The following is a 13,628-nucleotide window of genomic DNA, read 5'->3' as shown; positions in this document are numbered from 1 at the left end:
GGAAATTACAAGGCAGAAAAACCACTATGTGTGCTGAGAGCCACTGCTTTTTCTCCTTATAAAAAAGAACACACTCGATTTGGAACAAACACCACATTCTGCAAAGTCTCAGGAAATCTTTCCCCCTCATTTCCAAAATTCTACCTTTCTGACTTACAGAAGGGCCAATTCCAAGCACAACCCTCACAAAACTCCATCGCATACATCACATGATCATTGAAACTCAACATTAGCACTAGAATCCTGCTGTCTCCCAGTACAGCTTTTGGGTGGGATCTGAGGGGACCTTCCCTTTCTACAGCTCATGTTTACAGATTTTCCTTTTTAAAAAGAAGGGCAAAAAGTCTTACTTCTGGAATTATGAAGAACAAGTTTTCTGAAAAGATGGAAATAAGTTTTGCCTATCATTTTACCAGGAAGATGGTTCCCCCCCCCCCCCCCGCCCCATCAGAAGGGGACTTCTCTGACTTACAGGTGGAATGCAGGTGAGAGATGGTCCAGAACGCCAGCTTTCAGGGCAAACAAATGACCCAGATTAGGGGGCAAAGCCAGAATCAAGCTCCGTGAATCACCAAAGGGGGGCATGTCCAAGCAGACCCGAAGCCCACCCCCATGCACCCCATAGGCAACACAGTTTCTCAGTCATTAAGTGGTTAACTTGACAGTGTCTTCCAATTAAATCAGGAGTGGAAACCTCTGCCAGAGGCCCCAGAATCCTGGGGTCAGCTTTAGCATTTACTTCCCCTCCACCTGTACCAAAAAAAGAAAAAAAAAAAGCACAGGCCAGGAAGGTAGGGGAACCTGGGCACTTTCAGTGACAGGTTTGAGAAGGAAGGAGTCAAAGGGAAGACAATACCTTTCACTTGCAGTTACCCACCTTGGGCTCATTAGAAAACTTTGGCTACACATCAAAATGACCAGGGGAGATTTAAAAAAAGCACCAGTGCCTCCTGTGTCCAGTGCCCCCAACCCAGCCCAACATTTTGATATTACTTGCTCTGGGATGGGACCTAGAAATCTAGGTTTGGGGTTTGTTTTTTTTGTTTTTTTTTTTTTTAGTTCCCAGGTCATTCTACTGTGCAGCCAAGAATGAGACCCTTTTAGGTATTTGCTGAGTGTTTCGGGGACTTGCTGCACCCACCCCAGGTAAAAAAAGGGGCAGTGAGAGGAGAGGAAATCAATGATGCTGCTACACTCAGAGTTCCCTTAACAGGAATTCACCTATGAGGACGTTAAGGACCTATGCACACACAAATATGGAAATGATCTATAAACTTCAACTAGGTCACCAGCGAGTGACCCATAATGGGTCTCTGCAAGTGAGGTCTGTTCTTAGAGGATGCATATAGCCTATGCCTCGGTCTAACACGAAAGCCCCTTGGAACACAGCAGCAAAATCAGGCCCTGCTCTGCCCACAATGGAGGGCGCTCTGTGGAGAGGGGTCGGTCTAAAGCAGTGTCTCCCACCAGGCGCAGGTTCACTATCCGCTTTACACTGTGTTGAGCGCACGTGGTATTCAGCAAATCCGCACAACCTGCTCTATCAGCAAATACCTTTGTAGGAGTAAGCAAACTGAGGCCAAGAGCACAGCAAGGGCAGGTTTAAACCAAGAGTCCTGCTGATCCAGAACCTTCTCTTAAGCACTATGCAGAGCTGCTCCTCCCCATAAAAGCTCTGTGATGCAGGCATTGATGTAAGCTGGAAAGACCCATTTGCAGCTATCCTTTCCTACAGTTGCCTGGGTCTCTAGGATCTCATCTCCCGGCAGCCCTCTCCTATCCCTCCCAACAATAAAATGCTTCTTAGTCCCTAAAGACACTCTTCATCCACACGGCTGAGCAAAGACTAGCGGCCTCACGTGCAGCCACCCCATGGGTGCCACACGGCTGCCTGCTGCCAGCCTTCACACACTTTTCTAACCTAGTCAAAGGAGTTGGAGAGATGGGACCATAAATTGGCACCTTTATCTCAGCTGTTTGGGTTTGAAAGGCATCCAGGAAGTGAGGAAATGTCGCAGGAATTCGCCTTGAAATTATGTCTTCGAGGGCAGGTTGCCACTCTTCGAGAAGCTGCTGGCACAACTGTACCACGTGTTGGCCTCTGCAGGAACCTGACAACAAACTGAGTTTCCCCCCACAGCACTCTTAAAAGCACCGTAATCAGCTCAGAATAACTAACTTGTGGGTGTGATCAGGGGGCAAGGGGAGGACTTCCAGTTATGCTGCATCAGCTAATGAAAATCACCCCAGGGCTGCCCAAAGTAGGTTCACCTGGGGGCAACGTTGCAGAGGCAGAAGCATGCATGCACTTGGCTTTGAGAGATGCCTCTGCCGTGGGAGCAACCGCACATCTGCGCTCTGGAGGTCCATCAGAGCCTGTTGGCTACCTGACTCTAGGCTTCATCCTCCTAACACAATTTGGTAGGTCAGCACTTGAGGGTCTCCAGGGTCATATACTTTCTTCTATTCAATGAGTACAAACCCCAAAGGTAGACAGAAAAGAAATCAAGATCTATGTTTCCCACTTACTGTGTGATCTCAGGCAGGTTTCTGGCCCTCTCTGTGCCTCATCTGTAAAAGGTGCTTAAAACAGACCCTATGCCATCTCCTGAGACTGCAGAGGCACTCCAATGAAATGGGGCCTGTGAAGGCACACAGAGCAACGCCTCCTGACATCAGGAAACCCATGTACTGACCACTGCCATGTCTCATCTTGGAAGGTGGAACCCTAAGAGGCAGCTCATGCTTTTTCTGTAGAGATTTATTTATTCCAGAGAGAGAGAAAGAGAGAGCACGCTCATGTGAGCATGGGGAGAGGGAGAGAGGGAGAGAGGGAGAGAGAAGCTCAAGCAGGTTCCCTGCTGAGTGCAGAGCTTGATGCAGAGCCCAACCCCAGGACCCTGAGATCACGACTTAAGCTTAAACCAAGAGTTGGACAATCAACCGATGAGCCACTCAGGCACCCTGAGATGGCTGATGTTTTGATCACTTTGGAACTACAGAGAAACGGCTTTGGAACTACAGAGAAATGGCAATCCTATGCGAGTCGATACAAAGAGTAAATTCTTCTATCTTGAAGAACCCCTGCCTTTGAGTAAGCAGGGTGAATCTCATATTCCCTGCCTAACAGCCAACAATGACAGACCTTATGAAAGGAAGGCCCAGCATAAATGCAAACACATTTCTTCCACTTGGGCTATAAAAGCTGGAAATGGCTCCCAGGTGTGCGCAGACACAATAGGCCCTGCCTTCTTTACAAGGTCACCACGCGGGTCAAAGTCAAGCCAGCCATTTTCGGATTAGATGCACACGCTCCTGGGGCTTCCCTAGTGGTAAGTGGATTACAGAAGCCACCTGCAGGAAGTGGGCGAGGGGAGGAGGAGGAGGAGGAAATGGTCCTGCTTGGAAGGAGACTGTTGATATGGGCAGGGGCCAGCTCCTTTCACACGGGAGACTGAGCAACCCAGGAGGTGCTCCACCTCCAGGCTGGGCTCACGAGCCCCAGAGGGCTTTCGGCACCCACGGCTGCAAGGAGAGGCACTTCCCTCCAAGACCATCCACATTCCATCAGCATCCCTGTGCTCAGTGGATCTTGGATTGTATTTAAAGCTTACATGGTCACCATGTAAGGGGGGAGCCACACCCACAACAAAAGCCAACTCTGAACCACAGAACTTAAGCTACTGAGTTCCCAAAAAAGACAGTGACCTCCATGAGCATGCTATTTCCCTGGCCTCCCCTTCATCGGCTCCCCAGACCCACAGCTGGCGTTCGCTTCACTTTCTCAGCAAATGACTTGCAGATGTACCGCTCATCTGGCTGCCTCACCACCCCCCAACTCACAAAGAAAGGGGGAAAAAATAAAAAAAGGAAACACAGAAGGAAAATGACAAGTCATGACTGTGTGTGATTTGGCAGGCTCGCCGTGAGGGCCACTGTAGCTCCTTTCCCAGCAAAAGGCTCCCTTAGACTCAGGGCAAGAGGCAGTCTGCAGGACAGAACCCCTGGGAAGCTTCCGGGACGGAGAATGCTTTCCTTGTCAACTGGGTGTTTAATTTTCTATTTTGAGGCTCATCGGTGGTATCCAGCGGCTGACGAGGCTGCAGTTCTCAGAACCAGGGGTCCTGCTCTGCCTTCCAACAGAAGCTTGCTGGCTCTTTGTAGCAGCCTGCCTGCTGACAAAGCAAAAACACGGGGATGGGCAAGCGGGCCTTAAAATGGAACTAGCCATGTCCCAGGAGTACTCCTCCACGTACCCCATGTGGTGGTCGATGGTCAAGCAAGCCAGAGGCTCCATGTGACGCCTGTATCTTACACTCACCGGGGCTGGGAGGCGGGTAAAGAAAGGAGATCCAGGCAGGGAGAGCCTCAGCTAAAATGTCACTCCATCTGGGAAACATTCCCCTCTTCCACCCTACCAGTGACAGCAGCCCTCGCCTGCCTTACGACCGTCTACATCTTTCTCTGCAGCTAGCCTGTGAGTTCCTGGAGGGCAGAAACTCCAGCCTGTAAGGCATGTTTGTTCACAGGGGGCTTCACCTCACGCCAGCCTCAGCAGCCCCACCTGGGAGTCCCTGGTCTCCCTCCTGAACCCATCTCAGCCTCCCCATTCATGTGCTCACTGATGACCAGAATGATGGCCTCCCAGTGGCAGAAGGCGGAGACACCAGGAGGTGGGTGAGTGAGGGGGCAGGTGGGCAGGCAGGTGTGGGCCGAGTTTCGATTCCATCAGGGCAGGGGACGACTGTGCACCTTTCAGATGCTCCCTTTAACTTCCACCTGGAACAAAGCAGTACCATTCATGTCTTAGACGAGGGCAAAGATTTATCTGATAGTACTGACTGATAACCAGCAGGAAGGTAAGTGGTGCTAAAAGCACCTCCCTGCGCTGGCTCTTCCGGCCCAGGGAGGTGGGGCAGCATGCGGAGTCTTTCATACCTGCACACCTAGGCAGTAACTGGTCTCCTGCCAGGCTCGGCTGTTGGCTGAGTGCTCCCTGCCTCCGTAGTTACTGGTGGAGGTCTGCTGGGGTGATCGGCGTGATCACCAATGAACAGCAAATTTAGCAGAGACAAATTTATAACAGCCATGAGCCTCAAACCCACAGCCACAGCCAGATCTGTCCCGCCCCTGCTCCCTCATGGTCCATCGTCCCTAGCGCCTTCCTCAGAAGCAAATACCTCACCAGGCTTTTGAGCCCTGCTGTCCCAAACAAATGACTATTGCGGCTTCAAGAATTTGTCTAAGTAATTTACTGCCCTCCACTAGCTAAGCAGCTTTGTAAGGATTCCACACCTGAGTCTTGGGGTGCCCTGCACCACCCCCACAATCCCTATGTAAGCCCGGGCAGTGGTTCTCAAAGGCAGGTTCCCAGACCAGCAGCAACACCTGGAAACTTGTGAGTGAGCAAGGCAAATTCTTTAGTAGCACTCCAGACATGGGCTGAAGCCTGGCCATCTGCAGCTCAGCAAGCCTTCCAGGTGATGCTGACAGGTGGCTCAGTTTGAGAATCACACAGGAGATTGGGGGGAAAAGCCAGGATCTCCCGAGGGAACGGGTGTGCTGTTTCACCTAAAGCAAAGATTTCAGTTCCCACCAATGAAACTCTGGGCAAACGGGGCAGAAAGTGAGCACGCCCCTCAAGACACAGGAGAGGAACCCCGGCCCGGTTTTTCCACATAACATGCTATTTGCTGACGAGGACCATAGCTTGCCTTTTGCATGTAGGAAAAGAACAGGCCACATGCCGCTCAAGGAACAGGGACATTCACTTAAATTTGACTCGGGACTTTCTAAATGCAACTTTGTTCAGTTCCTGCCTAAAGTGTCTCAGTCACTATGGATTCCACACTCCTCAGGAGCAGGCACTAAGAGCCGCCAGTGGCCCAAACAGGGTATCCTTGCACACCAACACTGAAGCAGACTGGCCTTCCCTTACCAGCACGGCGACGCGGGGCTCTCAGCTGGAGGACGCGTCTCTGAAGCAGAATGGGGCAAGGGCTACCCAATTCCACATTTCCTAAGAAACTGGACTCAGTCCACTCTTAGCCTCGTGATTCGTGGATGGTCCAGCAAATTCCTCTGAAGGAAGGGCAGATGATCCTTTACCGTTGGGAGGATTGCTACACCCACCTCACCTCTCGTGCACACACCTATGAGCCTCCCCCCCCCCCCCCCCGTATTCATACACAAGGAGCTTCACCATCCAAGATTACTACTCTAAGTTGCCAGATAAACTATGATCTCATACTACTGCAGATAAACATGGGGTGTAAAACAACAACGGCTTTTAACACCCCTTCTGCAGATGATGACCTTCCTCCAGGTGAGGCAATATGGAGAAAGTTTTAAAGGCAGCTAAGCGAAGAGAAAGGCAAGAGGCCTCATCTCAACTCACTAGGGGGAGAACACCACACACACACACGTTTTTAGGAATCACAGCCAGCTGTTTACTACTCAGTGTGATTTCCCCTGTGCCGTATGCCTCATCACGAACAGCCTAGCTCCGGTCTCCAAGACGAGCCAGCTGAGCTCTGGGTCCCCTTCTCCATGGCTTCCAGGCCCATGTAGAGACTGACTCTTCTCAGCCCTGACAGGCCACGACCGATTCATCACGGACTCCCCCCTCCAAGGCCTGCTCTTTAATTACACTTTAACGTGCATCGATCTCCGCTTGAATGAGCCTGTAAAGAAGATTGATTTGGCCCCTCTTTTTTCTAGAGGGTTTACCAGGCAGGCTCATGGAAAGTGAAGTACTCCTATTGATTCTACTTCCCCAGAAGATACAGCCAAGGAGAACGCTCCATCCCTCACGGGCTCCGGCTCCCTCAACTCCACCCAGGGCTCCTTCCCCTGCCAGGGCTGGCTCTGAGTGGGGTCACAGACAGGACACCAGGTTTCATTCCCTTCAGGGTTTATTCTCCGGAAGTTCCAATAAAGAGATGTTAAATATACCATCCCTTTCACTTAATCCATTTTTCTTTAGGCGAGAGGTCACAGCAAAATAGGTAACTGTGGAGACTGATATCCGCCTCTGATCTTTTTCCTGGAAGATTCTAAATCTTCCAAATACATTTGCTAACATGAGAGAAAAATACTTTTCTCCAAAAAAAAAAAAAAAAAAGAATTAATTTTCAGATGAGTGGTTGCCAGGAGTCTGAGGGGAAGGGAATGGGGTATGGAGTTTGTTTTTGTGGTAATGATAATGTTCTGGAATTAGAAACTAATGATTGCTGCCCAGCATGGAGAATAAACTAAAAGCCGCTAAACTGTATACTCTAAAATGCTTATTGTAAATTTTAGCTCAATAAAAAAGATAGGAGGCAGCCCCTGTGGCGCAGCAGTTTAGCGCCGCCTGCAGCCTGGGGTGTGATCCTGGAGACACAGGATCGAGTCCCACGTCGGGCTCCCTGCATGGAGCCTGCTTCTCCCTCTGCCTGTGTCTCTGCTTTTCTCTGTGTGTGTGTCTCTATGAATAAATAAATATCTTAAAAAAAAGATTTTAATAAAAAAGATGGGTTTTTTTTTAAGATTTTGTTTTATTCACGAGAGACACAGAGAGGCAGAGATATAGGCAGAGGGAGAAGCAGGCTCTCCGTGGGGAGCCTGATGTGGGACTCGATCCCAGGACCCCAGGACCTGGGGATAATAACCTGACCCAAAGGCAGATGCTCAACCACTGAGCCACCTAGGTGTCCCCCAAAAAAACAGTTTTCAAGGGGCACCTGGCTGGCTCAGTCGGTGGAGCATGTGACTCTTGATCTCAGGGTCTGAGTTCAAGCCCCACGTTGAGAGTAGAGCTTACTTAAAATCTAGGAAAAATAATAATTTTCAAAAAAAATGTTTTTTTCTCATGACTAGAAGTGAACGGAGCAGGCATAGTGAAGGGACAAGGTTTAAAATATACACCAATGTGGGGCCCCTGGCTAAGCCAGCTCAGGGTGGTGAGTTACGGCCCCAGGTTGAGGATAGGGGTTACTTAAAAAAAAAAAAAAAAAAAAAGTACACCCACCAACCCACTACCCCCTGAACTGGAAAAGAAGTTACCTGGACCAAGCCCAGGGCCAGATGGGAAGCATGTTACAGCTGACACGCACGAGACAAAAAGCTGCCCTGCTTTAAAGGGAATGTCGATTTCACAGCAAGCTTTTTACTCCTAGGACTGAAAAAAATCCAACCATTTCCACTGTAACCGATCTTCTCAATGATACAAGTGCAATAACACCACAGGAAAAGCGGAAATTTTTCTTCACCAGAAATGTCACTTATGCATCAGACAAAATTACTGTTGCCGTGGGAATCGTAACATGAGTTTCCTGGACTTCAAATTAAACACACACACACACACACACACACACACACACACAAACCCACAGAAAACGGAAATGTAAAAACCTACCGGCAGATTTTGCTCCCATTTAACAAAACTTTTGTTTCTTTTCCTAAGAACTGTTTTTATCAAATTAGCTCCCTCACTCCCCAACCCAATCCTATTAATAGCTTTCCTTGAGTTTCATGCTTGTTATTAAGGACAAATGGCTTTGGCATTATCTTCAGAACACGATACAAATAAATCTACTCTCTGACAAATACTTTAATTGAATTAGGTTCCTTTAATCAGAAAGTATTACCCAATTGAAATTTTACTGAATGACTTCAGTTACCAAAACTCGGCAAAAGTCTGTTTTGAGGCCCTGAGAGTAAAGCCGGATGCACAACAAATCTTCCCCCTCCTCGCCCCACCCCCAGGGTCCTCCAAACTGTGACCCCTGTGAACAAGGGCCCTGGTGTCTGGAACACCGTCCAGGAGCCAGGTTACAGGCATGGACTCAGGACACTAGGAACCAAGCATGGAGACGATGAGATGATGATCTGATTTCCACAGGCAAACATGAGTAATTACAGGGGTCGGAGCTGCAGACCACAAACCCACTACTTCTGCTGCAGCCAGAATACTTACAGGACAGCGGGCTCGGTCATCTCTTTTTTGACCTCACTGCCTCTGCTCTCAGGTTCCAGGTCACAGAGGAATATGAAAGCTGCAAGTGGACTTTTACCATCTGTCTCATTCAACAGATGAAACAAAAGCAACCTGTCCCAGGACATATGCCTGATCCACCCTCTCCCTGATGGACCCACCTACAAACACCTCCCCAGAAACTTGTGCCATCTTCTCTACCTCAGCTGGCCTTAGCCAGCTAGTCTCTTTGCACATTTTGCTGATTTTTTGGATCCTCTGCCTGCCCACAACGGGAAGGTGAGATGGAAATGAGAATCTGGGGATTAGGACATGAAATGAGAAATGTATTGATCTACCATGTTTTCACACACTATGTTAGGAGCTTCCCAGATGTGACAGCACTGAACCCTGGTGAGGACACTCTCGGATGGCCTCTGGCCCCCAACAGAAGAGACCTATTACATGTTTGTTGAATATATGACACCTTTTAATTCACTGGTTCTGAAGAGCCACAGACACCAGCAAAACAAGCTCTTCTAAGCCTGACGGATTGAAATTATCCTGAGGACAGAGGTGCTGAGCGCTTCATGGACCAGGTTGGAAAGACACGCTCATCCGCTGCCCAGTGTTACTTTCTTCCCAGTCCTTTGCACAGCCCTCGTGGGAAATACAGAAAGGCATGAAGGATGGTGGTAGCACAACCATCCATAACCCTGCTACCCCGATGTCACACCACTAACCTAACTTTGCAGGCACTAAACCCAGGGGAGCACAGGCCTCTCAGAGAAAAGGAAGATCAACACCCTTCAGCTTCCATGGTTTCAGAGAAATCACTGACCAAGTCAGATGGAGACCAGCGTCAGGCCAAAGAGGTGGCTGCCAATGTTAATCTGCATTTTCCAAACTCAATCAAAACCAGGAGGGAGTCTTTATGTCTTCTCCCTGCTTTACATAGTTTAACGCTGTCTAATTGGAATAGCAGGAACAAGGCCAACCAGCCCCACGGCTCCAGACACTTGGGCCAAGGAACAGAAATGTAATTTTAGTCAGCAGAGCAAGGCGTGATTCAAAGGGATACAGGCCCGCAGAGCACGCTAGGGGCCCTGCCTATCTCTGGCAGCGGGTAGTTCAGAGTCACCTGCCACACTCCCGCACCTGGTACATTGGGGCAGATAAAGGAAAAGAGCATGCCTGGGCGTTCACATCCAATCTCAGTTCCAGCTCTCGACTTGGCAACTTACAGGAACTCAGGGATCCTTGGTTTCCTGTAGGTGACACAAAGATGTTCTCTGTGTCCCTGGTTTCCTCCCCAAGGGAAGAGCAAGGGGAGTGAAGGCAGTGCTTCTCACACTTGAATGAGTGGGTACAGGGCCAAGAGGCCTCATTAAAGCAGCTTCTGATCCAGTGCGGCTGAGCTGAAGCCTGAGATTCTGCATTTCCAATGAGTTCAGTGCGGGTAGAACTTTGCTGGCCCAGAAACCATACATTAAGTGGCAAGAAGTCAAAAGCATCTTCTAGTGCTTTGCTTTCCGAATATACAACAGAACATCACATCCTTAATTAGCCTCAGGTATGGGTAACTCATTTAATTTAGATAGTCGTTCAACATGTTCCAGATGCTAGACATAAAGGCAGATGGTACAAAGACACAGTCAGACCCTGGCCTGTCCATCTTGGGACAAAAGGCCAAAACCTTCATTCCAGCATGTCACAGAAACAAGGACTGACTCATACATCCTATGGTCCTACAGGTAAGATCATGCCAAGGCCCAAGGGGCCAGGTGACAAGGCCACAAGCCAGAAGCAGCAGCCACCAACTGTCAAACACTTCCTGGGTGTTGTGCATGATGCCTGGTGTTTCATATACTATAATGAACTTCTCTTAAACCTCTGGCTCACCGTCCCCATGTGCAAAATGGATTAAGGGAACTCTCTATGAGGAAAATGAGGTTTGGAGAGATAGAAAGCTGTTTGTCCAGGACATGGAGCTGTGGCCACAATTCTAACCCCTTGCAATTTCAATCCTGCCATGCCTTGAAAAGGGTTAAGCTCAGCACTGCATCTTATAAGGACAGAGCACCTCCTGAACACAGGGCCTACTGCCAGTAAAAACCTGACACCTGCAAGCTACACAGCCATCGTGGGATGACGTCTTCCCACCAAGTCCCTCTGCTCTGCCTGCCAAGCCTCGGTGTGGAGAAAAGATACATGCAGGTGAGCAAACGAGCTCTAACACCAGCAGAATCAAAATCAAATAAAAATAGGCAGGGCTGGCATGGAAAAGGGAAATTTAGTGTGAAAAGAGAGATGCTCTGCTGGAGGAGGCTGCCCATGGAATCTGGTTGAGAAAACTGTTGGACTCACAATGGGTTCATATGGAAAGACCTCTGGGCAAGTTTCAAACAAGCAAGCACCTCCAGCTGAGAGCTGAAGTGGGCATAAATCATGAGCAAGGGCTCTTAGCAGCTCCAAAGAGAACTCACCCCCCTCGCATCCTTCCTTCCTTCTTTAAGTTCCTTTATAGCCTTTTTCATTTCCAGAGCATTGTTGAACACTTGATCACATCAACTAATTCCTTACTTTTAGCTTGACTTCAGAGGCCTGGGGGTATTTTCTTTTTTAAAGCTGTAAAAGTGAACTGGGTCACGTTACCAGATTCACTGCCACAAACACGAGCTTGCTGTCTTGTAATTCACAAGGCTTCCTCTAACTCCATTCACTCCAAGTTGCAATTTAACCACCAGGACCAAGAAATTTATTAATTCTATGTACCTCTGGGCAGGGAGAAGACTAATTTCCCCCCAAATTAGGGTGAGGCAAGTCTTCCAGGTTTTAATTCTACAAACAGCAAGACATTTGCCATGGGCATTATGGCCATGTGGAGAAAGGCCGTTCTTTACCAGCGAGCACGGGGACACAAGTTTTCCTGGCACCAAATGTCAGCAAGATAATGTCCCGGCCTCATGACCCAGCCCAGGGTTCCCCACGTGGCACCACTTACAGAAAGAGAGAGATGATGTGAGATGAAGCAGCACCCAGGGACGGCACGGCTGTCAGTTCATTGTTATTGAGGTACCTGTAACAACAAGAAGTTTGTCATTTAAGTTAGCAATTTGAAATCAAACAAAGTAAATCAAAAAGCAGTGCTGAGTTGGCCATGGTAAGACAATACTGAAATGTTCAATAAAAGACAGAGAGTTTTATTTTTTTTTTAAAGATTTTAATTATTTGAGAGAGAGAGAGACAGAGACAGAGAGAGAAACAACAAGGGGAAAGGCAGAGGGAGAGTGAGAAGCAGACTCCCTGCTGAGCAGGAAGCCCAATGTGGGACGCGATCCCAGGATCCTGAGATCATGACCTGAGCTGAAGGCAGACACTTAACCAGCTGAGCCACCCAGGTGCCCCAGATGATAGTTTTAAAAGAGAATTTTTAAAGGTAGACAAGTCACATGAGCTCACAAAAACAAACCATTTATCACACACATGGTTTAGAACCAAACACTCTCAGAGTGCTACCTGTCTTCCAGAGTCTCATCTAGCTCAAAATGCAACACTGACAAACAGGGCACAGCGACGACACAAGATACGGGGTGTAGAACAAAAGCTCTCTGAGGTCATTGATGGGGATGCTCTTTGTGGGCTGAGAGTCAGAAAAGGATTTGGGGAGAAAGACCATCCTTTCCTGGAAGCTTTTATATTCTGTGACATGGGGTTCTGCGAATCACAGCTCTGCCATCACCCAAGGGTGATGCCCTCATACCCAGGGCCAGAGCCTCACCCAGGCTCATCTCCAGGAGCCTGGGATATGTGGGCCAGTTATTCTGGTGCCTCAGCTGTGCAACAAATAACAAGGGAGCTGGGCTTGTAGTGTCTCATCTATTTGTGATTCCAGCTTTCCTGAACTTGGGTGAAGCCTCCAGGCATGTTTTCCAGGAATGTGTACATACACACACTTTTGTGCAAAGACATTTTGAAAATCCACCACAGCCCAGATGTGCTCTCTAAGACCCTTTCCTGCTCCAGCAGCCTAAATCTGTATTTTCAGAGTTCTTATCTCTTAATGAAAGGGAAAGCCCACAAACCAAAACACAGCTCGCGAGTCTGCCCCCAGAGGCTTTCCAACCCAGCCTCCTTACATGGACATGTATTTCCAAATCTGGGAAGAGACTCCAAAATCAGACTTGCAAAGTGAGCCCAAAAATCCTTAAGAAAGCCAGAGCATAGTGATCCAGCTTTCTGCTGGGTAACAGGCTGGAAAGAAACGGTATCTAGATGCGGAATCAAAGGGATAACGCTAGGCTATCTATTTTTTTTTTTTTTTCTTAAGAGTGTGTCTCTTACACGGACCATCTTGTTACTCTCTGAAGACAAGGTCACTGAAATAACAGCTGCATTCATACAAATATACAGCTAGTATTTGCTTGAATAGAATAATCTGGTTGTCTGCCATCTTCTATAGATGTGAACAGGAGGAAAAAAAAAAAAAAGGAAAAGGCCTTGAATTATCCCATTTGCTTTCTGCAGCGCCAGAGCCAGTTAGAGATGAGGCTTGGCAATTACTGGGCCGTGGGACACAGAATGTCTGTTTCAATAGCTTCATGACTGAAGCATCTGGCAGAGAGAAAACAGATCCGTATCATGTGGCAAATCCCTTCTTCACTTAAAGGGC

The 13,628-nt window shown here is 48.4% G+C and overlaps 1 protein-coding gene across 2 annotated transcripts in view; it reads right to left on the bottom strand.

The window, feature by feature from the left end:
- The window catches only part of LRIG1 (leucine rich repeats and immunoglobulin like domains 1), a 111,099-nt gene that overhangs the window by 55,216 nt on the left and 42,255 nt on the right, over positions 1-13,628 (bottom strand). For both annotated transcript variants that reach the window (XM_025456501.3, XM_025456502.3), the window contains exon 3: positions 11,961-12,035. In XM_025456501.3, coding sequence (XP_025312286.1) covers positions 11,961-12,035 — 75 coding nt within the window. The remainder of the gene's footprint in view (positions 1-11,960; positions 12,036-13,628) is intronic.

Source organism: Canis lupus, chromosome 20 (genome assembly GCF_003254725.2).
Source record: "Canis lupus dingo isolate Sandy chromosome 20, ASM325472v2, whole genome shotgun sequence".
NCBI lineage: Eukaryota > Metazoa > Chordata > Mammalia > Carnivora > Canidae > Canis > Canis lupus.
Note: the sequence above shows the minus strand (reverse complement) of the source record. Positions and strands in the feature narration are given on the sequence as shown.